The sequence below is a fragment of the Nipponia nippon genome, unplaced genomic scaffold (assembly GCF_047370975.1).
Source record: "Nipponia nippon isolate SJK-2023a ecotype South Korea unplaced genomic scaffold, ASM4737097v1 scaffold_16, whole genome shotgun sequence".
Classification (NCBI taxonomy): Eukaryota; Metazoa; Chordata; class Aves; order Pelecaniformes; family Threskiornithidae; genus Nipponia; species Nipponia nippon.
Window position 1 is genome coordinate 9732006 of NW_028262332.1, and position 24267 is coordinate 9756272.

General features: G+C 45.0%; 2 protein-coding genes across 5 annotated transcripts; both read left to right on the plus strand.

Moving 5' to 3' along the window:
- The first annotated feature begins 27 nt into the window (after positions 1-27).
- Positions 28-4157, plus strand: ENTR1 (endosome associated trafficking regulator 1). The gene is made up of 7 exons (XM_087753293.1): positions 28-157; positions 253-528; positions 1103-1176; positions 1946-2057; positions 2673-2735; positions 3446-3585; positions 3991-4157. The coding sequence occupies exons 1-7, from the start codon at positions 44-46 to the stop codon at positions 4082-4084; spliced, it is 873 nt and encodes a 290-aa protein (XP_087609419.1). The 5' UTR covers positions 28-43; the 3' UTR covers positions 4085-4157.
- SNAPC4 (small nuclear RNA activating complex polypeptide 4) lies at positions 4119-24259 on the plus strand. Of its 4 annotated transcripts, none has more exons than XM_087753272.1 (23): positions 4119-4257; positions 5976-6016; positions 7068-7226; positions 7782-7907; positions 8766-8844; positions 9386-9467; positions 10327-10431; positions 11010-11082; positions 11401-11565; positions 11801-11948; positions 12961-13067; positions 13369-13463; positions 14183-14277; positions 14913-14998; positions 15706-16107; positions 17150-17239; positions 17472-17712; positions 17819-17889; positions 18214-18312; positions 18549-18576; positions 19229-21333; positions 22686-22816; positions 23741-24259. In XM_087753272.1, exons 2-22 carry the CDS (start codon positions 6014-6016, stop codon positions 22803-22805), a joined length of 4479 nt encoding a protein of 1492 aa, XP_087609398.1. In that variant the 5' UTR covers positions 4119-4257; positions 5976-6013; the 3' UTR covers positions 22806-22816; positions 23741-24259. The 4 variants fall into 4 exon arrangements, 3 of the variants coding, with proteins under 3 accessions (XP_087609398.1, XP_087609397.1, XP_009475276.1); XR_015703763.1 differs by lacking the exon at positions 4119-4257 and adding an exon at positions 4291-4948 and having other exon boundaries at positions 22686-22884; XM_087753271.1 differs by lacking the exon at positions 4119-4257 and adding an exon at positions 4291-4948.
- Positions 24260-24267: the final 8 nt, after the last annotated feature.

The following is a 24267-nucleotide window of genomic DNA, read 5'->3' on the forward strand; positions in this document are numbered from 1 at the left end:
AGGGGAGGCGAGGCCCCGCCCCGCGGTGGGTGGTGCAGCGGCCATGGCGGCCGGGGGGCTGCCGGCGGCGGGCCCGGCCGAGCCCAACCCCTTCTCCTTCCGCGAGTTCGTCCGCAGCAAGGCCCGGAGCGGCGAGGAGGCGGGCGCCGCCCGCCAGGTAGGGCCCGGGCGGAGGCGCGGCTCGGCCCCGCCGCGCTGAGGCGCCGGTTCCGCGTCCACCTTAGCCCCTCTGCTCTGCTCTCCCCTCCGCAGGCGGCGCGGCCCGGCCCGAGCCTCGGCCCCCTCTTATTCCCGGATCCGGTGCCGCCCGGAGACGCGGAGGAGGAGGAGGAGGAATGGTGCGGGAGCTACCAGCCCTTGGCCGTGGAGCAGGCCCATCTCGCCGCCGCGGGCCCCGCCTCGCCCTCCGCCGGCTCCTTCTTCTGCGAGGCTGCGGGGCTGGCAGGCAGCGAGGACCCGAGCGCGGCCTCCCTCGGAGCCCCCCCGGGGCCGGGATTTCACCCCCTGCGGCAGCCCAGCTACGAGGAGGTAAGCACCCGGGCCGACCTCCCGGCACCTTTCCCAGAGCGGACACCAACGCCGCCTGTGGGCTCTGTCTTCTGTCAAGTGAGCTCTAAGCTCCTCTGTCAGGTTGTTACAGAAACTTGGTGTCAGCCTCCAGTGTTATTAAAGCATGCTGCCAGCAAGGGCTGCGCGATACGTGGGCAGCTTGTTAGAGATGCTTGCAAAAGAGAAATAGGTCTGAAAAACTGCTGTACAGCATGAGCCAGAGTCAGTACCTTGTCTGTCCTACTGCTTTTGGCATGACCCAGGTGACTTCCTCATGCTCTTCCTCTTGAGGTCATGTTAATTTAGAATTAACAGCATTTGATTAGTCACATCTGCACTGGTTGCTTGGTGCCACATTTCTGTGCCCTGCAGGGTTAGTGAAGTTAAATGGTTTTGAGAGGGGAAAACTAACTGCAAAAGTAAGCTTGAATGTAATAGAAAGCGCAAAACTTTACAGCACTAAAGCTGAATATTTCTTCTGATACTGGTCTTGGAGTGTTAGTAGTGTTGTGAAACTACACCCTCATTTCTAACGAGAATTTTTATTTTTTAGCTAAAAGAAGAGAACGCCAGTTTGAGAAGCAAGATCAATAAGCTTCAGATTTTCACTGAAACTCAAGCAGACAAGTGCGTAAGCCACAGTATGGGGGAAAGTAACCACGTAAGCAAGGAGTTGTCTTAGAAGAGGTGCTCGCTGGAAACAGTCAACGTCTTTAAAGAAGAAAAATGTAGTTGAAATCTATGCTATGTATTAGAAAGCTTTAACAAACCTGGTTTTCTTATTGAAAAAGGCTTGGAAAGTAAGTAGCAAGCTGACATCCGATGAGTGTGCTTGTGTGGCTTGTGCTTCATGCAGTTTAGGTGGTTAGTGAAAATGAGGGTAGGGCTTGACAGGATGCATTTCATGAGACTTCAGATTAACAAAATAATGAATCTCAGTCTCTCTCCTTTGACTCAAGAAAAGCATTTTTATTATTGCTGGTGAGCAACTTGATATTGGGAGACTTGAATTTCCTGAGGTTAAACAGTTAAACAGTCTGGCGACCCATCTCGGGTGGCGATTTCTTAAGTTCCCATCTGAATCCTCTACTCTGCTGCTCCTCGCAGTGCGGCAACTTCCACGGTGATGGGGTAACCATTTGTTTCAGAATTACCCTTCTCTAGATGATTGTGAACGGCCCTGTTTTCTGTAGGGCCTTTCTGCATTCAGCTGTATAGTCCCCATTAATGCTAAGAGCCGTTGAACAAAGAGCAACAGCCTAGAAGTGTCCTGTGGGAAGACTTCATTTTTCTTGTAATGTGAAAGAATGACTTTCTTGATCCTTCCCTAGAATTTTCTTCCTCAGGTATTTAATGCTACGAGTGCTTACTGAACATTGTCTCTTTGTTTTTTAAGGATGAGGAAGCTTGAAAGAAAGCTCGAGGAAAACAAAATTAAAGAAGAAAAAGAAGCGCAGGATTTGGAAGCAATGGTGCAGCACGTGGAACAAAATCTCCAGCTGATGACTGTAAGTGTTGGCGTTTGCCGTAGTAGCAGAAGCTTGTTCGCAGTTGGAACTGTGTAGCTCTGTTCCTTTTCCTTCCTCCCCCAGGAGAGCGAGGGAAGCTGAAGTGATTGCTTCACCCATGCGAGCACTAAACAGCTCTGACATGGGCTCAGGTTCTTCCCTTAAAACAAGACTGTGTCCAGTCTAGAGCTCCTTTCATTACCTAAAGTAAGGGAGGTCTTTGCAGAAACACCATTTTCGGGTTCATCAACGCCTTCAACTGCTTTTTTGCAGCCTTCTGAGAACACCTCCTGTATGACCTAGGAGCCATTTTTCCTGCTTGCTTATTATGCTGAGTACCTTTTCCTCTTGTCCACGAAAAAAAAAATAACGGCTGGAGGTGGTGGACTGCACCTGAGGATGTCTGAAAGGAAAAATGGGGAGGGGAGGAAACAGCTGATCAGCCATGACAAGGGGCACTATCCCCATCTCGTAAAATGTTCAGAGCAAGAGGTGGTGTAACACAAACGGTATCGCTTCAAGCTACATACTGGAATTGTGCATTCCTATGTAGCTCAAACTGCCTGCTGTGTCTTAAGCACTGCTCTGGTATAAATAATCTTTATTCCGTTTCAGAAACGGGCTGTTAAAGCAGAAAACAACGCTACAAAACTGAAGCAGGAAAACGCGTTACTTCAGGTACGAAGCAGTATTCTTAACGCCTTGCTGAACGTACTGGGGCTGAGCACGTACGCCTTGAAATTGAGCCCATAAAAAGGATATTGGTAGTTTTTAACTACGCCTCACTTTTCCTAGCGAGTGCTGTAGGAGATGTTCTAGACTAGAACATTTCAGCTCTACGCAGACAGTTACCTTCGTCTCTGCGACGTGTGGTACTTCACTTACAATTACGCCAAAGTTTCATGTCGTGTTCAAATGCTGTGTGATATTTGGGACCTATGAATGCCGTAACGGGAAGGTGCCTGACGGAGAAGGGAAAGAACCTCACAAAATATTACGGGTAGCTCAGCAGAGCCTGGTAGTGGTAGGTGGTAACATTGGTGGTAGGAAACAGCTTCCATCCCCACTGTCGGAGTTGGAATACAGCACTCTGTAACACAGGATTGGTTCAGTGAAACAAGCAGAACTGAAGGCTGCTGGCTGTCAGGAAAATGCTGCGTGCGTTTTCAGTTTTAATAAAGGCTTCCAAGTTGTTGGTTTCTGTCAGAGACTGCTCTCTGGAGCTGGGAAGACATTCTCTCCAGGCAGTCTGGATATGGGATCTATTCGTTAGTTGTTGTACCAAATGAACGGCTGTATCGTGTATTCATTAGTTGCTTTAGTTGTAAAGCATCTACTGGAGTTCTGTGGTTATTTTCATGGAAAGTTCTTGTCTGTTCCCTCCCTAGGTTCAGCTGAAGAATTACAAGACGGAGAATGAAGCCCTGAGGTCGGGCCAGTCGGCGAGCCTGGCCGTGGTGAAACAAAACGCGGACGTTGCCTTACAAAACCTTCTCACGGTCATAACAAACTCCCGCTCTTCAATAAAGTGAGTTGGTTTAGGAAGGCTTTCCTCAGGCTATCCCAGGCGCTTGTCTAATACTGAGGTCGCAGCTAAATGTCCCCAGTGGGTTTTTTTTTAAGGGTTGAAAGTCAGGTTCTTGTATTCCGTAAGCCAGATCAGCTAGTCCATGACCAGCGGCCTTGTATTTTCTTCCAACTTCAGGTAATAAAAATAACTAGAATGTGTAAGTCTTATTTTTTGTACTTAATGTAAAACCGTTGTACTTAGACTAATTCTCTTGTACTTTACTTCTCTTAAGTGTCTTGTACTTCACTTCAAGAAGCGAAGGTTTCAGTCCAGAGAAACTGCTTGAAAAATCACATTGCACGGGCCGACGCCGCTGCGGGCTGCTCCCGCCCCAGCCTAACGCTGTCTCTCTCCACCTTCCAGGCAGCTGCTCTCCGGAGCGGAATCGCTGCAGCTCGTCGCCGATCTCCTGAAATCGATAGACAGAATTTCTGAAACGTCAGAAGATGGACAGTAAAACTACAAAACGGACTCGAACAGAGAACTTTGCTTTCACGCGGAAATCGTTCCTTAAAAGTTAATTTCTGGTACCGTTGCGACGTGCGAAGCCGTTCGCGCTCCTGCAGAACCCGCCTGTCCGTCTCTACCCACCGCGCGGCCGCGGGGTCGCCAAAACCCGACTGGAGAAGAGTAGGTCCCTTTTCCTGCTAGGCCGGGCCCACGGGCCCTCCTCCCCTGCACCCCCTGCCCCCGGCGCCCCGGCTGCCGGCGGGGACCCCCGAGCGCCCCAGCTTTTGGCGGGATCTGCCCTCGCCGCTCTCTGTCCCCGTCAGGGCGCTCCTCGCCGCGGCGGTAAAAGGGCTTGCGGGGGTTCCTGCGGCGCGGCGAGTCCCCGAGGCTGCGGTGGGGCTCGGCCCCCGGGGACGGGGTGCAGCGCTCGCCCCGGCCGCCGCGTCACCGGTTCCGTGGCGGCGGAGCGGGGACCCGGCGGCGTCCTCACGCCGGCCGCGTGCGCCAGCCCCGCCCCGCCGCGGCATCGGCGGCGCGCTCGATTGGCTGGTCGGCGTCACGTGTGGAGGGGGTGCTCAGCTGACCCAGGCGCCCAGCAGTGATTGGGCGCTGGGAGAGGGGGCGGGCCCCGCGGCGAAGCGGTGCGGCCCAGGCCCGGGAGCCTGCGGCGCCGCCATGTCCCGCTGGCCGGGCCCGGCCGGGGCCCACCAGCCCCCCGGTGCCGAGGCCGCGACGTCCTCCGCGGCCCTCGACCTGAACGCGGAGCGGGAGAAGATCCGGCGAGAGATCGAGGAGCTGGAGCGGAGCCTGGAGCCCGGCGGGGCCGGCATCGAGGTGGCCGTGTCCGACTCCAGCCTCAGCTCCGGCACGGGTACGGCAGGACGTGGGCTCGCCCCTCTCCATCCTCCACCGGTGCTTCTGCTCCTACATTAAGTTACTGCTCTGGCTCTTGAGACGCGCGTCCGGCGTGGCGGGAGAGGGGCTCGCCTCGGTTTTGTGCTAACCCCGCCATTTCTGCGGGGCGCTGCGCACAGACGGTGCTGGGAACGAGCGCTTGAGGCGAGGCGTCTGCTCAGGGCTTTCCTTAGCAAGCGTCCTTGCAGGGGAAGCCTCTTGCACCGGTGTTTTGCATATTTTCCTGATGAAACCCACGGCGAGCTGGCGGGGAAGGTTTGGAGAGCCGTCACGCCTCCCGATGGAGGTTTCTAGCCAGGGCAGGTGGTAACGAGCTGACTCGCGAAACGCAACAGCTTACCAAATACTGGTGATAGTTAAATCCCAGCTGTTTCTACGCTATCTGAATGGACAGCACAAACTCTGCTGTGTGAGCCACTCCGTTTCGCAGCCTGCCTGTGCCTCCTAAAATTAATTTTTCAAAGCAAAGAGGGGGTGGTAATAGTTCAGGTAGCTATACCTCTGGTGGCTGTCACAGGCACTTCATCCACCTGTGTTTTGATCATGCAAGGCTGAATGATGTATGTCAGAAGTCTGTAGCCACACTGAATGCAAAATCAAATATTGCTGCAGAGTGTGGAAGGGCTGTTAGGTGCTCTCCAAGTTCATGGGTTCTGTTGGGTTGCAATGTTCACTTGCCTGCACGCTCTGGTGCCTGTAATTTGCCATGATGTGTAGGGCCATGATGCAGCCTGATTGTTGCTGTAGTTATCAGGAGCTGCTCTTTTTTCCTATTCTAGAACAAAAAAGTGCATACATGGAGTATAAATAAATATCATTTTTACTTGACAATACCGGCAGCATCCAAAAACTCTTAACAGTCACGTCTGAGATACTATGTGGTGCTTTATTCTGTATGCTTTAATTCAAAAGTCTCTGGTTTTGAAGCTTTTCTTTTTTTATCCCACTGCAGTCAGCATTTTTGTATTTTTGTTGTCTAACAGATGATGGTGAAGATGATGACTCAGATTCTCATGCTGAAATGGTAACCATTTTCTCTTTAAACATATCTTTGTCTGTCTGTTGAAGGGAGCAGGAGGAAGGGGAGTTTCACTCTGTTCTGGGGAAATCTATGCAGCTGGCTTGACTTTGTAGCTTGGGAAGGATTAGTAATAGACCTGGAGGTTTAGTTACTGCTGTCCAGGACTTTGTTATTCAAGTGTAATAGGGAGACTTCTTCATGTGAAAACAAATGAGAGGGATCAGAGGCCTCACTGCTCCAGTGCTTGCTGATCTCTGTCACTGGAAACACCGGCTTCTGGGGAGGTCGCAGAGCAATTGCACGTGAGAAAGAAATCATCAGCTTGTGATCAAGAAATCTTTTACTTCCTTGTACCTGAAGAATACGGGGTTTGTAGATGAGGGGAAAATTACTTCTAAGACTTTTTACAAATATGTTTACCTCTGGTGTTGTTTTAAACATAATATTTTCTCAGACTTCGTATAAAAACATTTAGCAGAGAAGTATCTTAACACCTGTACAGCACAGGAAAGGAGAAGCTAGTTTGTGAAGACAAATCTGCTGGTGCAGATTGGACCCAGGTGCAGAGCACTTCCATGAAACAGTCAGCCCTGCTTTGTGTCTGAAGCATGTGGTAATAAATCATGGAAGGGAAGAATTGCTTCAGTAGAAGCCCAGATGAGGTGGAAATCTGAAGGGGTCGTTCTGAAGTACAGGTTTAGCAGGTGAGAGAACCCCAGTGTCAAGTACTAGTATTTTGCAGTTTACTTACAGTTTTGCAGTTGATGGCACAAGACCAGGTGTTGGCAGGGTTTGGAGTCAGACTTTGGTTCAAATAGCAGCAGGCTGAACTAATGAACAGGGTGAAGGGGAGCTAGGCGAGGCTGGTAACACTGCCTCTGGGAGTGTTCAGAACAACTGCCAGGGAGAGACAAAGTTATGTGCCTCCAATTCTTTTGAAAATCAGTTTTTTAAGATAATTATTTTTGTAACTCAATAATTCTATTATGTTACATACCTGCTTTTAAAGCATTTTCCCCTTTCCCCCCCTTTCCCCCCCTTTCCCCCCCTGAAGGAAATGGAAAGAGAAGATGACAGTAGCGATGATGATATTGAAAGTAGTCTGCCCCAGGATCCAGAAACATGTCTGCAGATGAACCATGTGTACCAGGAAGTTATCCAGGAAAAGATTGAGGAAGTCGAGCTTCTCATTGCACAAAACAGAGAACAGCAGGTGAGTGAAACAGGAGTAAAATGTTCATTCCTGTGCTTTTCTGGGTTGCCATTTCCCATCTTTCCCTGTCCATCAAGCCCAGTAAAACTTTCCGGGACATTCCTAACCCGTCACAGGTACCGGTGGAATCGGCTGCAGCAGCCATAGTCCCTTATTCACATGCTGGTGCAGTGCTCAGCTTGCTTGGCCAGGAACCAGGTTCATTTTCTGCATGGCAGTTCAAACCAGTGTCACTTCACTGGCCTTTCGAATGGCTTATTTGACTGACGTTTCTGTGCTTTCTTATCACCAAAAATGCTACCACTAGGGTATTTTATATCTTATATTTTAGCTTGTTGTAGCAAGTTAGTATTTTATTTTTTTTTAAATCATCTGCAGTGTACTATACAGACTTAGGAAGTTCCAAATCGTGTCTTTAACACATACACTGATTTACAGTCTGGTGCTGCAAATTTGAACCCCGCCTGGGATGTTTGTGATGGCTCACCCACTGTTGTCTGAAATCAGGAACTGGAAGGAGACACTGATACTGTTTGTTTAATTCTTGTATTGCAGAAGGAAATGATGTGCGAGCTCAGTGGTCCAAAAATAGCAAAGGCAGGAGATGGTAGAAATCTACCAGCAAATATATTTTTGGGACATTTTATGAAGCCATACTTTAAGGATAAAACAACAGGAATTGTAAGTAAATGTAACTAGGTTACATACTGATATGTCTTTCAATGATAGGTTTAAATTGTAACGGTGTTACATTTCAGGTGTGTAACTGTGAATGTCACTCCTCAGTTTGAAACCTTTTTTTCCTCACTTGTTGCTTACTTACCCTCTTTTGGAAATGTTTGTTCAACCCATGTCTGGCTGTGACGTCTGAAAGTGAGTTCTGAGGAGTGGCATTCCAGCCACGGGGCACTTGAACATTCTTGTTTTCGACTTAACTTTGATTGTTTGTCTTCACCCCACGATCCAATTCCATGCTGTTGTTTAAAGTACTCATTGAAATCTGATTGTCTGTGAAACTGAGTTTTCTGAGGCCAATGTCGCTACTTCTTTCATGTGTTTTTAAAGGGTCGCTAGCAAAAGGAGATCTTGACTTTTTGTCGTAGCTAAGATGTCAACTGTCACCATACATAATATAATATTCAAGCAGCAACTGGTAATTTTTCTGTTAAATCCTACCCAGGTTGGTAGTGCATCTTAAGAGGGTACAACATGCGTAAGACGTGTCCTCATGTTCAAAATGCTTCGTCAGCCAACTGTCAGCTAACGCGAGCAGGCCTGGCTCTGAGGAGAGAATGTGCTGTGTAACCATGGGCAAACTTACTTGCTTGAAGTATCCGTTTGTATTTGTTTTCTTATGTCTTCTGATGTATCTGTGAGCTAGTGCTAGAAAAGGTAACTTAGCAGTTTGAATGTGACAGTTTGCACAAGTTTGTTACCAGTCTTTTTTGTAGCAGTTCACGCTAGAGTTCTAAGAAGAAAGAGCGATTTTTCTGTGTATCTGACTCTTCCAATGTATCTAACCCTTCTAATCTTCATTAGGGCCCTCCTGCCAATGAAGATGCCAAGGAAAAGGCAGCTCAGGGCATAAAATCCTTTGAACAACTGCTTTCAACAAAATGTAAGTAACTCTGTGTGCTGTTCAGCGTTCTGCAAGAGCTATAACTAATGTATGTATTCATATTGTTAGTTCCCCCCCCCGCAATTTGCAGTTAAACATCAACACCTGATATTTCATACTGGACTCCACAAAAAAAGTAGTTAAAAGTAAATGGGATGCTCTATAAATTGTTTCAGTGAGTGATTAATGACTCCCTTCTTTCATTTGCATTTGTTCTGATGCGTCAACTCCTGTGAGCACTCCAAAACCAAATGAGATCGTGCAAGGGTAGTGCTCAGATGAGAGTTCAAGGGACTCTTGCAGCTCTAGATGGTTACAAACACCTGGGTGAGGATCTTTACTGAGGTCTCTTTGGAACTAAAACTGAGCAAGAGGCTGCGGCTTGCCCAAGTCAGACATGACATTGATGATTTTAGGTGGGGAACTCTTATTGAAGACCTGGGGGATACTTTGACGGGGTATTGAAAGCAGCGGATCTCTCCTTTTCTTGGCAGTGGTTTTGCACTAATATCTGAATGCTCGATTACCTTCTTTGGTTTAGGGAAAAGCAGAGAGAAGACATTATTGCAGAAATCAGTAGTAAGTGACCGCTTGCAGCGCCTGCTTCAGCCAAAGTTACTGAAGTAAGTATTGTGCAAAAATCTTTTCTCCTGATCAGAACATTATATATGAAGGAAGGAGAGGATATGTGTGGAGATTCCACCTTCCTTCAGCAAGTTCTTGTGTTAACTATGATTCGGGAAGGTTACAAAACACAGCAGAGATACTTTGACTGTCACTGTTGGGCCTGGGAGAGCCGGTCTGCGAATTACAGCAGTGGTCCTCAGACTCCCCTGTCCTGTGGGCACCAGTGCAGAGGATGACACTGCTGTAGGTAGCAGCATTTTTCGTTCTTTGTTGACATCTGTATTATCTGTGTGTGCGTGTAGTACTGAAGTCTTGGACTGCAATGTTCTGACCATGTAAGTAAGAGGTTACAGCATTCGGGTTGGGTTGTAAATGCTTGATGATTGTTTTGTGGGTATCTGGCAGGGGGAGAGGTTTTGTTTTGTATTGTGGCATTTTATAGCCATCTATTTCTTCCCACTGACACCATGGTATAACTTAAAATAGTCTACAGGGCTTGAAGCTGAAATTGTGTTATGTACTGAGTCATAGTGGTGTATCCAGGGAGAGATTTCTGTGCCTGGAGCTGGTACGGTCGTTGTTGCCATTGCAGCAATCGTTGGGTCTCTTTGTAACTACCAATATGATTAATTGGAGACCTGTTCTGGGTCAGTGATGTGCATCGAAGGGGCAAAAGTAGGACAATGAGCGTGCTGTGTGGGAAAACCTAGAACAACGGTTTTGTGTACTGTGGAAATAAACTTGAAGGAAAGAATGATACTTCTGGGGAAACCATCTTTGCCATGCATGTTCTGATGCCATTGACCTCATTCCCATCTAGTCATAGTAAGTAATGATAAAAATGTCTTTGAACAGGATGAGTTATTGGAATCAGAAACTGGAGAAAGTCAAGACTGAAATGGAGAAACAGATCTTGGAAAAGCAAATCAAAGAAGTGGAGCGAGAAATAGAGGCAATTAAGTGAGAAGTCTTCTTTTTATGTTCTTGGTGAAAATGAAAGTCTGTTCTTGGAGTTTACTTCTTAAAGTTCCCTCCTTCCTCGAGCACTTCTAGATATGACATTTGGAGAAATCTTTATTTGTGTTGACTTGCAAAAAATTAAGTGCTGTTCAAACTCTGCAGAGCTCTCATCTCCACAGTTCTTTACTAAGAATGGCGTTTGGGATCTTGATACACAAACATAGTATCTATACCCAATACAGAGGTGCTGTTTTAAATAGTTCTTGATTTAGCAACAAGGAAGCAGAGAGCTTTTCCTCATTAACACATCTGGAGCAGTGTATTTTGATATTGCATTAATTGATTCTCCTGCTAAACCAACATCAACTTGTATGGGACTGTTTTTCAAGAAGAAACATTGTTTTGGGCAAAGTTACTATGTCAAAGAGCCTGATGCTTTGAGGTAGTAAGCGTTCAGTTCTTGCGGAAGTCAGTAATAGGTGGGAGGAATAAGATGAAGCAAGATCAGGAAGACAAAGTGACTGTTTAATTAACCATTTAATGTGGTTCGTTCTTTCTCTTTGTACCTTCTGTTTTAGCCAACTCCCAGAAAGTGACTTGTTAGGAAACAGATTCGATGAGCATGACTGGGAGAAAATTTCAAACATCCACGTAAGTTGGGAGATCAACTGCTTTATTACTTCCGATATCTGTGTCCCTTCTCTTGAGAATTACCTGTCCTGGTCTAGTTTGCATCCACTGTTCCCATCGTGCATTTCTAGAAGTTGACTGTTATGTGGTGTCAACTTGGCAAGCACAGAAGCACTGAAAATTTGATCCTATTGGTTAAATTTGATGATTTAATTCTGGAAAACTTAGCAATAAGACGTATGTGAAACACAAAATATATTCCATGTATCGGTGTTCCTGTCTGTACAGTTGTTTCAGTGCCAGCTACAAGACAAAACAGATTTTTGCTGTTTCTTTTAGTTTGATGGACAACGTAGTTCAGAAGAACTGAGGAAGTTTTGGCAAAATTGGGAGCATCCAAGCATCAACAAAAAGGAATGGACTGAGGAGGAAATAGAGAGGCTAAAGAAGATAGCTGCTGAACACGGTTATCTGGACTGGCAGACTATAGCCCAGGAGCTGGGGGTAAGGTCTTCTGAGCTCAGAAACAAGAGACGACAAGTCAGTTAATTCTGACTTAACTGTGCCTCATGTCAGTTTTCAGAAAATGATGTTAATGTTAATTCATTGTTAATTAATGCTTTTCTGAGAAGCGTTCTAGAACAGTACCAAAAAAGTTTGGTACTTTAGCCTTGCCCTTTTGCTTTTTATCCTCATAAATATCCAGTTATCTGAGTAGCTCTGTTTTTCTTCTATTAAGACAAACAGGACACCTTTCCAGTGCTTGCAGAAGTATCAAGTCTATAACAAAGATTTGAAAAGGAAAGAATGGACCAAAGATGAAGATCGGATGCTTTTAGAGCTTGTTCAAGAGATGAGAGTAGGAAGTCATATCCCATACAAGAAAAGTAAGTGACCTACCAGCAAAAATGTCTTCCCTTCACCCGTAATGGTTGGGTTTTTTTCATTCTACCAGGCTTATGTCTGTTAATGTTTCTGCGTACTAAAGTACCCAGCATGCTCTGATTCAAGCAAATAATGCAGTTTTATTTCCTATTAATGTTTCCATATCCAAGACAGCCACAGTTTTATGTTTTCACCTTACTTTTCTAGCCTGTGATCTAGACAAGGCACAACAATGCTGTGGCTCATCTGAAACTACAGATGTACCGATTTCTAAAAAACCCCATTGGTGAGCTGAATGAAAGAGGATGGTTGAGTTTTCCCTCTCTTTCTCCTTGGTGGCAGCAGTGATACATGCCTTTCCTGCACCTACCTGGAAGTTTCATTCTATCAACAAGATATAGTATTTCTTGGAACCTTTATCCATCTCTGAAATTTGGTTGAAACTGGCTGAGAGTTATTAACAAGTCCTGATGGTTGTGTGAGCTTTGTTTTTTGTAGCGAAATCATCAGAGTTCTTCCCTAGAAAGCTGGCCATGAATGAATACTGGCTGTTTTGGCAGTTTTCAGCGCTGTGCCCAGAAGCCTTTTCTAGGGGGTCAGTACTGCTGCTTCTGTTCCTCAGAAGTATGGGAGGCAGTATGACTGGTGAGGAGTAGAGTTGAGAATATAACCAAGTATCTGGGGTCCTAAATCCAAACCGGTGAGCGTAATACCTGGTGTCTTGAACCTGTCAGATATGTAGTGGAGCTGAAACCTTTCCTAGTTCTCTGTTGTTGCAGGATGGATCGTTGGGTCATCATGTGTCTAGTATGGATAATGCTCTTATAAATAGTAACATTTTGTGTATGCCACGCTCTTCCAATTCTTGTTGTGTACCATTGTTTAAGTATTTAAGCTGAGGTTTAAATGCTCCTTATGGCGATCCACTGTTTGAAAATATCACAGTTACAATGTAAGTAAAGGAAGATCAACGTGGCTTGCAACAGACTTTAAAATACACTTTTGCATTTCTAGTTGCTTATTACATGGAAGGAAGAGATTCTGCTCAGCTGATTTACCGATGGACAAAGAGTGTGGACCCCAGTTTGAAGAAAGGACCCTGGACACCAGAGGAAGATGCTGTAAGCTCTGTTCTCTGATGCCTAGAATTGCAGGGCGCAAAAAGCGGGAAGGTTAGACTGTTGAGATGTTGCATGACTGTATATATCTGAGCTTTAATAGTGGCACAAAGGAATGTAAAGTGGACCAAGACAGGCAATTTACACGTCAAGAGGGCTTAGAAGCTCCTAAACACTTCTGTTCAAAGATTACAACACACTGGAAACAAATACAACTGCTTCTGTCTCAGGCCTATTAGGATTATTACGATGAGAATTTCATTGAAATTAATGAGAAATTCATTGCTTTGTCTGATTAACGTAGATGCTGTTGGCTGCGGTTAAAAAGTATGGAGCACGTGACTGGTATAAAATTCGGACAGAAGTGCCAGGGAGGAGCGATGCTCAGTGCAGAGATCGGTAAGTACGCTAAATGTAGCAACTGTGCTTTCAAGTTTATTACAGAGAGCCAAGATGCAACTTATTTTACAAATATGTTTGATTTGCTTAAACCAGTGTCACCTTCAGGGCTGTTTTTTAAAAGTGGTTATGGTCTAAATATAGCCTCTAACATTGTCTCCACATAACCCTGCATTTGTAGTTACCGAAGTCAAAAAGTTGAAACTGAGTTTAACAGAGAACAGGGCATTGTTGCCAGTGGCGTGCTGCTCCCTCAGTATAGTTGCCTGTGGGTTAGCAGAAGTTGGGAAGAATGTTGTTCAAAATAAAGGGGTCATTAAACATGAATGAGGGCATGCAGGGAGGGAAGGTTGTCATCCCTGTATTGTCTGTCTGTCTGTGAAAATGATCTAGTCTGACTTCTTGTAATTGAACACCAATAATGAGGTGCTGAGCAATTTTCAGCCTTGGACCCAACTTCAGGATACTCAGAGTACAGTATGTCCTAATTTCAGTGACCCGTTTTACAGCTGCTTGTTGTAATTCTTAATCACGTGGCCTGATATTTTTGAGAACAAAGAGATTGTAGCTGTGCTGTATTAAGGGAGTAGGGATGGGACCCCTTAGAAAAAGGAAAGATCTGATACGGAATGCTGGTTTTGTTCAGCCTCAGAGTATGCAGTGATGATCGGAACTGTACGAGCAGGATTGAATGTTCCTTTAATGTTTTCGTTTTGAAGGTACTTAAAAGCATTGCACTGTGATGTAAAGAAAGGCAAGTGGAGTTTAGAAGAAGAGGAGCAGCTAATTGAACTGGTTCAAAAGCATGGCCTGGGTAAGTGTTTCTGTGGCTTAATCTTTAGAAGTTTAGAGAAGTAAGTATTATTAAGGAATTTATCATTTAAGTTTTCTCCTTTTTCATTTTAAGCCCTGCAGCTGATACTAGCAGGCCCTGCTTCGTACTGGTGATTGCAACCTTCCTTATATTGTGTAGCCTGTTCCTGGAAATTCAGTTATTGAGGGATTGTGTAGTCCAGAGTTCTATAGCTGTGTTAGCAAGGTGTCAGAGCTATGACAGTTTAGAGGGTCGAGTTCCCCCCTAAACAGCCTGTGAAAGAGCTGTCTTATTTTCTCTAAGACAACTTCCCTTAACAAATAGAAGCTTTTCAGCATTCAGTTTAAGCTTTCTTCTAAGCACTTTCTTACTGCTACAAGGGAGTGTGTAGTTCTGCTAGGGTGTTTGTTATTGGTTCATTTTGTAGTAGTTTCTAACTTTAGCTGAGTGTATAGTAGTGCAAAGTCTGATTGAAGAACACAAATGGGTATTAAGGTTTTGAGATCCATTCGTATAGTAACTCTGTCTCTTATACAAGGAAACGTGTAATATGTGTATAATGTTCTGCACTGAAAAGGCCTGTCGTTCAGTTTGTTGCATTAATAGGTACACTCTGCTCTGCATCCTTTTTTTAGGTCACTGGAGTAAAATAGCTTCCGAATTGCCACATCGGACTGGCTCCCAATGTCTAAGCAAGTGGAAACTCATGATTGGGTCTAAGGTATTGTAAAAAATCTTGCTATGTCACAGTCCCATCTCTTTAATTAAGGTACTCTAAACTGAAAGTGAAATCCCATTAAATTAATACAAAAATTGATACTGATTTCATACAATCAAGATTTTTGTCATGGATGTTCATGGTCTAATTTTTTGATGTGTTAAAGCAGCCTTTGTTTTGAAGGTCTGAAGTTAATTTGCTACATATTTGTCTGTTATCCAGAATTTCTTTTCTGCCTTGAAGTTCCTGTAAGGCTGGGATATACCTGGGTTTTTGTGTATGTACCTCAGGAGCTGCCAGTTTTGGTAGCAGGCACTTCAGAAATTCTGGCTGCTTCAGACCATGTTAAAGATAGTCTTGTTTCCATTGGCAAAGCGCCTGCCCTAGGGAAGGGGTCATGGAAACCCGAAGGTGTCAGGATGGGGCACTGTACTTTGTACTTCCACGTGCACCAGTTCTTAACACAAACTTGTCTCTATCTGTAGTTTTTCCTTTGCATACAAGAACCTAAACCAATAAAAATCTGTGTCCAAAGATTGCGCTGGATTTAGTTAATCTTAGCAGAAGTACAGCAGAACTATCCATTTGGAAGTCACACCTTACTGATAGGATACTGCCCCATAAAACTGTTTAACTTACTGATTTGAGAGATTTGCAAGTCCAGGGTGAACACTGGCTTAAACTTCTCTGTGCCTTTTTTGACTGAGAAGAAAAGATCTAGGCCAGCAAAACGCCGACACGTGCAAGAGAGTTCCACCTCTTCAGAGAGTAGCAGCGAAGACATAGAACTGGACTTAGCAGACAGTTCAGACAGTTCAGAGGAGGAGACGACAAGCAAGGAAGAGTGTGCATTTCCCAGCATTGATTTGTGGATACCAACACGGACAAATATGCAGGAGTCAAACAAAGGAAGATACCAAACTCCATCCCTTTTCTCTCCCGCGAGTGCTGATGCAAACACCAGTAGCAGCGAAGTTCCAAGTGCAGCAGGTGATGGAGACAAGGACAGAGTTGCCGATAAATCGTCGGAGTTGAACACCCTCCTGAGGGGCATTGCACGTCCACATTCAACGGACATCATAGTGAAGAATCCAGTAGAAGTAATGAACAAGGTGAGTCCTGGGACTCTCAGTCTGTTCTTGATGGGATTGGAGCTTAGATCAGAAGTGACCAGGAAGTGCAGTTGCTGCAGTAAAGAGAGTATGTGATGAGTAGATGGCAGAATCTTTTTTGCACTTCTGTTGGCTGCTTTCTCATTATGCCGTTGGGGGGTGCTGTTGGAAACTGAGCTGTGGGATTAAACAGAAATTTCTAGCACTGCCTCCCCATGCATCACCTACAAAATAGTTGTGTTTTCCTACCCAAAGTGTCACATAAACAAAATTTCTTTTATATCTTCATAAAGCAGAATTGTCCAGTGAATTGTGGTGTGTCTCGGCGCTGGTGACTAGGGCGTATAGGCTTAAAGTTTGGAAAAATTAAGTTAGTTACATGTCTGTATCTGCCTCTGAGTTGAGTTTTCACCCCTAATCAGGCACTGAAACAGTACCAACCCTCCTAGCACGTTTTTGCAGAAAGATACTCCTTAGCAAAATATTAAATGTAAAAATTTCTATTTAAGTTCACGTAAGCAAAAATGTCCTGACTTTTGTGTTAAGAATTGCACGTGCGCCCTAGATGGCAGGGCCAATTGCACTGATGACAAGCTTGTTGGTTACAGAAGTCGTGTGTTTTGGGGGTTATGGTATGCAAGGGTTGCAAGTGCTTTAATTTTTATTACAGATACAGCATTATTTTACTAGTAGAAGTTTAAGGAAGAGTCAGTGGCTTTTCCAAACCTCTTCCTGTTCCTTCCCTTTTATTGTTAAGCCAAAAAATGCAAAGAGAAGCATCCAATAAATTTTGGCCCTCAGTGTGGGTTTTTGTAGATACCTCACAGAAAGGCTTTTACAAAGTAGGGATTTGGTATTGTGATAATGCACAAGGACTAAGAGGTAAGGTAAGCGTCTGCACTTCAGGGCTGATCCCATTTAATAAGATACTTCCAACAGCAGGAATGTTGAGAACTTTTGTACCTTCTGTGTATAGTCAGTGCAAGTAATTTTCTGTGGTATACTTTCCCTTTTATCTTTTCTTGTATGCTTTTGTTTTAAGGCTTCCCGATGTGGAAAGCAAGTGCTACGGGTTACCCTGGAGAATGTGAGAAGAGTATTAAGAAATAACACGTGCTTTCAGAGGAAACTTGTAAGTGCCTCTTCTGTCTTGTCTGGTCTTGTGATGTGAGCACTGCCAGGCTGTATTTAGTGGGAAATGGTTGTTGATAGAATTACAAATCTTGCGCTGTAGTCTCAAGAGGAAAAGCTCGTAATTTTTTTTTTTTTCGTTCATAACTGCACCACGAATAGTTTGTCTTGGGACTAATTATGGTATAACCTTCCTGATTGGAACTCTTAATTATGTCTTTGTTCATGCACAGCAATCAAAGATGCTAAAACCTGCTGCCTTTTTAACAAAAATATTTGGAGGTAGTACTTCTGTTGGCGAGAAGCTTCAGGGGCTGCAGAATATCACAGAGAAAACTTATCGTCAAGAGAGAGAGCGTTTGAGAAGAATGAACCTTGACAGAAAGCTTCTAATGGCAGTGACACCTTGGGTGGGCAATGTACTACTGCCTTGCACCTTGCAAACTGGGAAGATGGCTTTTCATCACACAAAAGGTAGTGGTCACCCACCAGGGATAGTACTCTCCTACTTTTTGTCCCTGCTCTCTGACATCTTGTAAGAGAATGCCTAGCTGATTTTGATGTTGGGACTTTTTTCTAGCTGATGCCATTCAAGAGAAGATTAAGTCTATCAGCCTTGTGAGCACTCCTCTGTTCACGCTTTTCATTCAGGTAGGTTTTACTGGCTTAGTAGCATTATCTGCTTTCAAACCATGGTAATCTTTATTTCTGAATTTGCTTAAATAAATGGTTTATCTTTGTTGCTTAAACTAATCATCTAATTACTGGATTAATCTGACCTCATGGCTTGCATATGATGTTTCTTAAATAAATCCTGCATCCAAAATCTTAATACTGTGAGGATTTTTTCTGTAAGTGTAAAAATGTGCCCAGAATCTTGCATCTGAAGCCTCTCCCATCCATCTCGTATTGCCACTGGCTCTACCAGAACATTTTTGTTCTCAAGCAAATTTTAATGAAATTCTTATCTTGCAGCTCTTTCAGATTGATACCAACGGCTGCATGAAGATTATTCGTGAGAGAAGGCTAAGGCAGGCAGAGCTGCTTAGGGCTAATGCAAGAAGGCCTCAGCAGGTACGGCACATCATCTGTTTCTAAGCTTTTCCCACTGAACTCTTGACTAAAGTAGAGATTTTTCATTGTGTGTGGCCAGTGGTCCTGTTTGTGTGCGTGTGTTACCGGTTTGTTTTGGTTCAGAAGCGTAATAAAATGTATAGGATGTTGGCAGATGTGGGTTTGATTCACATCTGTGCTGTTTTAATGATCTTTAGATATCTCAGAAGTATAATTTAATATAATTTTTTTGGCAGGCTTCCCAAACTATGGAGACTTCTTCAGGTACCTACCAGAACATTTATTTTTATGATGTGCAAGAACTTTCACTTAATTCATCACCGTTACATTAATGACCAATATAACTGAAGGAGAACTTTTGGAACAAAACTACATTGTCATGCTCATTTTTGCTAGCTCTTGGATTTTCAGTTATTGGCTAAATATGTTACCCTTTGGTAAGGACTTGAAAAAATACTGAAGCGCTGGGGGACCAGTGGCATCGGGCCACCAGTTCTGTAGACTATGGCTGTTACATTTTTCTCCAGCAAGGTGCTGGCTGTAGGCTGTAGCGAACATGCTGGCACCGACCAAAACCCCAGTTTGTTGTTGTCATCCTGGCTGCTGCGAAGTGCTGGTGTAGTGCTGACCAGTACAATTCCTCGTGTGCGGTGCGTTCCTAGCCCATCTGTGATTTCTGGGAAAAAATTACATCATTACTGAACAAATGGTAAGCTTGCTGCATCAGTTATCTGAAGGATGTCAGGATGGGGCTTGATTAAATCAAGACTATAGTGTTGTAGGAACTCTCACAAACAGGAATTCTGCTACTCCTGTGCAGGGTACTTGATGCTTAATAGCTAAGGAATGGCTTTTGAAAATACTGTTGAATCTTTTTAATTTTTTTTTTTTTAATTTTATTTCCCTTCTTCTATAGGCAATTCATCACAATCTTGTACTCAGAGGAACTCCCGAAGGGGCATACCAAGGAATGCTGTCAGGAGACCTGTTACCTTAAAAGCAAGGGAAACTTCTGCTCCTGTCTTTGAGAGCAGCGCTCCTGCCATGCAGGGAGCTCTTCCAGCCCAAGCGCAAAGGCAGAAGCCTAAAACTGTCTCAGAATTACTGAGAGAAAAGCGGCTAAGAGAATCCCGGGCTAAGAAAGCTATGCAGAGGACTGTATTTGTTGCCCCACAGATGCTGGTTTCGGGGCCTCTGATAATCCAGCACCCGCCACAGCAAATCGTTCCTTCTGCACAAGCAGGGAGCAAACCTGCAGCAGCTGGTTGTGCAAATAGCCAAGTACAGTGTGCACCAGCTCCATTGCCAGCATTTACTTCTGTTGCAGGTTCAACTTCTGCCACTGTTGTGCTCGAAAACCAGTCCTCGTCAGTGCCAGAAACTGGGGAAAGCCCTGGTTCCTCACAAGGGACAGAACGACAATGCAATAAGGAACTAAAAGAGCAAGCTTTGGAAAGTAGCCCTGAAGGAGGGTTTTCTCCTGGCATGAATCCAGCTGCAGCAGAGAAGGTCCCACATCAGGGAGGGTGCAATGGTCAGGTCCTTGCTGGTAGCTCAGCTTCAGTGGTGTTGCAAAACCAAGCTTTTCTGCCACATCAGATTACAGTGGTGCCTGTTGGCATTGAGTCTGGCACCAACAAATTGTCTCTTTCCACACCAGTTACCTGTGGGCTGAATAGTAATGGGCCACAACAGAGGCCAGTCAGTCTATTGCCTGCTCTTGTAACTCCACAAACTGGTTCGCATTTGATTCCCAACAGCATACTGCCTTTCACATGGGTCGTAACGCCCCAGGCTTTGCTCCCCACCGCTGTACAAACTGTGGTGGGTGTTCCCCAAGGACTGCCAGCTGCTGCTGTGAGAAGTCAGACAACTGTGACTTCCAATGGCAATGTCTCTGGCTTAGGAGCGCCTCCTGTACCAGCTGAATCCAGTACGCCTCACTCCAACAGTGCAGAGACAAAAGCACCAAGTGCCCAGTTAGCAGAAGGAGTACCTTTGGGAAAGACAGCTAACCATCCCACAATTCTCTTACCTGTGACCTCAGCGAGTCCTGGATGCACCACATCCAACATTTCTTCTGCAACACCTGCATGTTCAGATGGCTTCTCCAAGGCTTCTGACTCCTCTGCAGCTCAGACTGCTCTTCCACCTGATGCACCAACCCTGCACGCTGTGCTGCTGCCCCAAGCACAGCTACCTGCAAGCACTCAAGGGTCTGATTCCCAATGTGTGTCGAGTCTCCCTAGCTTGGGAAAGAGCCATGGCTCCATTACAACAAATGGATCATCTTCCAATCCAGGCATCATCACGAAAGGGATTGTGATCCAGCCAGGACATCCAGTTCCCCATAACAACGTCCCAAGGAACTCCGATAGCTTTGCTCCACAGGCATTGAGAAATAGACCTATTGCCTGCAAACCTCCGACCACGCAGCCTGCTGACAGTCCCCCCCAGCCAACCACTTCCAGTGCAGAGAAGAATCTGCTTGACTTCAGCCTGATTTCCCTTGAAGAGGAGGGGCTAGTGAGGGAGTGGCTGAATGGGAAGCAAGGTGTCCAGGTACCATCACTGCACACCAGGTTGCCTTATTTGCCACCTTTTCTGTGCAACTTAAAAACCCTCTCGAAGCTACTTCTGCAGAAAGCAGCTCTAGAAGAGCAAGCGGCATGTCTTCTGCCTTCTGATGCCGGTCAGGATGAGGGCACTAGGGTTGATTTACACGCTATCAGAGAACTGGTGCAGCAGAAACTCGGCGATAACCCTGCTTACCTCCTACTGAAAGCCAGATTCCTAGCAGCCTTTACGCTCCCAGCTGTACTAGCAACTCTGTCTCCTCCAAAAGTGGCAACAACTCTGTCAGCCAGCAGGAAGCAATATGAAGAGAGTGACGAAGAGGAGTGGCAGAGTGAGAAGGAAGTGTCTGAGGAAGAGAGTTCTGGGAATGAATTCACAGGTGTACGGTCAGATTGGGCAGCTGGTGACGAGCCTGGAGACAAAGATGCTGATTTACTAAATCAGGTAAAAGAGAGGTGCCAGGGACTAAAAGCAGAAAGTTGAATATTGCACTGGAATCCAGGGTGAAACCCCCACTGTTCTTAAGTGTAGCAGAAATTTAGTCCTTTTGAATAAGCACAGTTTTGCAGCTGATAAAAGGAAAAGCTCTCTAGCTTAGCTGGGAGCCCTTAGTCCTCGCAAGGGTAAAAGTCTGTTTTATGTAGCACGTTAAACTTGACATGATAGTTCCCAGAAGTGGGTATCAAAGCTCCCTTCCACTTAGAGTTTATAATCTGCTGCCCTGACTCTTGTATTTTTGAAATCAGGCCTTATTTTTCATTGTATGTGTCCTTTAAAGCCCAATAGTATCAGGGGAATTGTGTATGTTTGCTCCTATTGATATTTGAGGTCTTCATCCCAAATTGTTTTATATGACTAGAGCTGATCAGAGTATATGGATCGATGTAAGCCATAACGTCAAGCTAAAATCAGTCTCTGATTTTTAAGCTAAATCCACTACTGCCCAGCACTGTTTCTTACAGAACATGCCAGGAAGTTGTGCAGCTCAAATTTGTATTTCAATTCATTGTGGCTCCAAAATAAACAAACAAAACACTAATGAAGATGAATAAACAAGGTAAATGGCTGTTTCTACAGAAAGACGGCAAAGCTGCCTAAAAATCAGAGCTTTCCCGTAGTAAAAGTCAGTTATCTTTCTATGTTGGCTCTGACTTTTGAGTCTGGGCCAAGTTCAGTGTAGTTTGAACTGTGAGGAGTTCACCCAAAATTCACCAGCAATTCTTCGCTGCCTGATAGCCTTACTGCCAGCCTCTGTCCTGTGTCATCTTCCACCAGGCTCCCTCCTGCTCCTTTTATTAATGCTTTAGCCAGGTGGTTTTCATGGTGCTTTTCAGTGAAAAGTTTGTGGTAGGGGTATGCTTTATGAGAAATCAAAAGTTTGTGTTGACCTGTGTTGTCTGGAGCACTGTCTGGCTCCAGCAGTGAAAGCTAAAGCATCGCTTGTGGCAGGCGCGCAGCCTCTCTAATGAATGGTTGTGCTCGCAACCCCCGTAACAAACGGTTGTGCCCAGACAGCAACTACAGCAGGAATTGCTCTAGTTTGGTAGTGGTAGCAGAAGCAGGAAGAAACACCAGCGTTGGCTGAAGGTTTCGCTCTGAAAACTTGGGGATGTTTTGTGCTTGCTGTGACATTAGTAACAGAATGTTGTTGTCCCATGCTTAATTTTGAAAAAAAAAATGGAGGATTGTTTTGGAAATCTTGCTGAGCTCCCTAAAATAAAAAGATGGCCGAAGGGGTTCTTTTGCAATTATGCTAGCTCTCGTGGTGTTGATAGTCTCTTCTGCTTATGTTGCAGGGCATGGGAGCTGAAGAGAATGCTGCACAGTCTGTCCTGGACTCCTGCACTGATGTGGCTGATGCCAGTGCTCCTCAAATCAGGAGAAGTGCCCGCTTCAGGAAAAGGAGGAGGGTGTGAGAAGGAAATGTGTTAGTAGCTACTCAGTGAATCTTGTATTTCTTGCCTGAGAAGAGAACCTGAAACACATTTGTCTGCGGTACAGTTTAGACAATGAGTCATGACCTTAGGAAAGGACTGAAATTATCTCAACTTTTGTTCCCTTAGGACAGAGAGTTCTACAGTCAACCATTAGTCATAGACTAAGGCTAATACTTTGACTTTCAGGGGGAGGGCAAGTTGATGTCTGCTTGAAGGTCAGACATTTGGCAGCCTTGTAGTCCCTGCTACTGCCTACTAGTATTATACCTAGTTGGTAGCACTCTACCGGCTTGGCTGCTAACATGAGGCTAGTAGAGGGTCATTGTTGGTGGGACAGGAAAGCCTGGGCAGCTGCTGCTGAAGAGGGGGTTTGTGTGTGTGAATGCTAAACGTTGCAGCAGAAGCCAAAGTAGATCCTTGCTGCAGGTTCCAGCAAGCTGGCTGTAAGACGTCCTTGCTCGGGGTTGTCAGGCAATCCTCTAGATCCTGGGCGGGTAGCAGCAGCTCTTTGGGTAGTTTGCCCTCTGCAGCCTGGCTCATGAGCCTTGATGTGAAGAATAGTATTAAAACCTGGTGGGAGGCTGGGACTTAAGACCAGTGGGTACTTCATTGGCGTTTGTCTTTAACACTTCATCTTTGAACAACTTTGAGGGTTGTTTTTTTTCCCTTATATGGCTTCATTTCTCTACACGTATAACAGGACAGCTTCTATAGGGTACAAGCGTGTGATGTCTTAGTATCTGTTAAGGCTTTTGGTGGAATAGACTGAATGAATATGAACGGTGGTAGACTTGCAGGGTTGTCAGATGAGACTGTGTGGGTTTTTTCTTTAAAACTGGTTTTAGAAACTCCAAAAGGGCAGCTTCCCTATAGAAATACTGTGACTAATAGGAGTTGTTTGTGCTTTGTTACAGGAATCGCTTCAATGAGGTCTGCCTTCCTACATGGCAGTAGGAGATACTCTTTGCACTATTCACTTTTAACGCTTCCAACAAACTGGCTAGACGGACCTGAGGAAGAGAGGAAAATGGCTGGACTGGTTTTCCCATCGCCTAACAAAGTCTGCATCTTTAGAGAAGTTGCAAAAAATGAACCAAAATAGCTGGAGGGAAGTCTTTCAGGCATAGACCAATTCTGTTTTCTTTCAAACTAGCACCTGCCATAGATGCCGGGGGGAAGATTGCTGGAGATCTGGGGAAACTAGCAATGATGGTTATTTATTTCCTTTTTGTGGTAGCCCCTATTTATGTCAGTGATTATCCATGTTCAGAATATGTTGCTCATTGGGTGTTTTTTTAGTGCTGTGACAGTGGTTTTGCTTGATAGCTAACTGACTGAATACTGCTGAATAAGCAGCAGATTAATTTTGTATCAAAATGAGTCTTGAGTATTTGTTGAAATACAGATGTTTTATTTTTCTCACTTAAAAATTACTAATGTA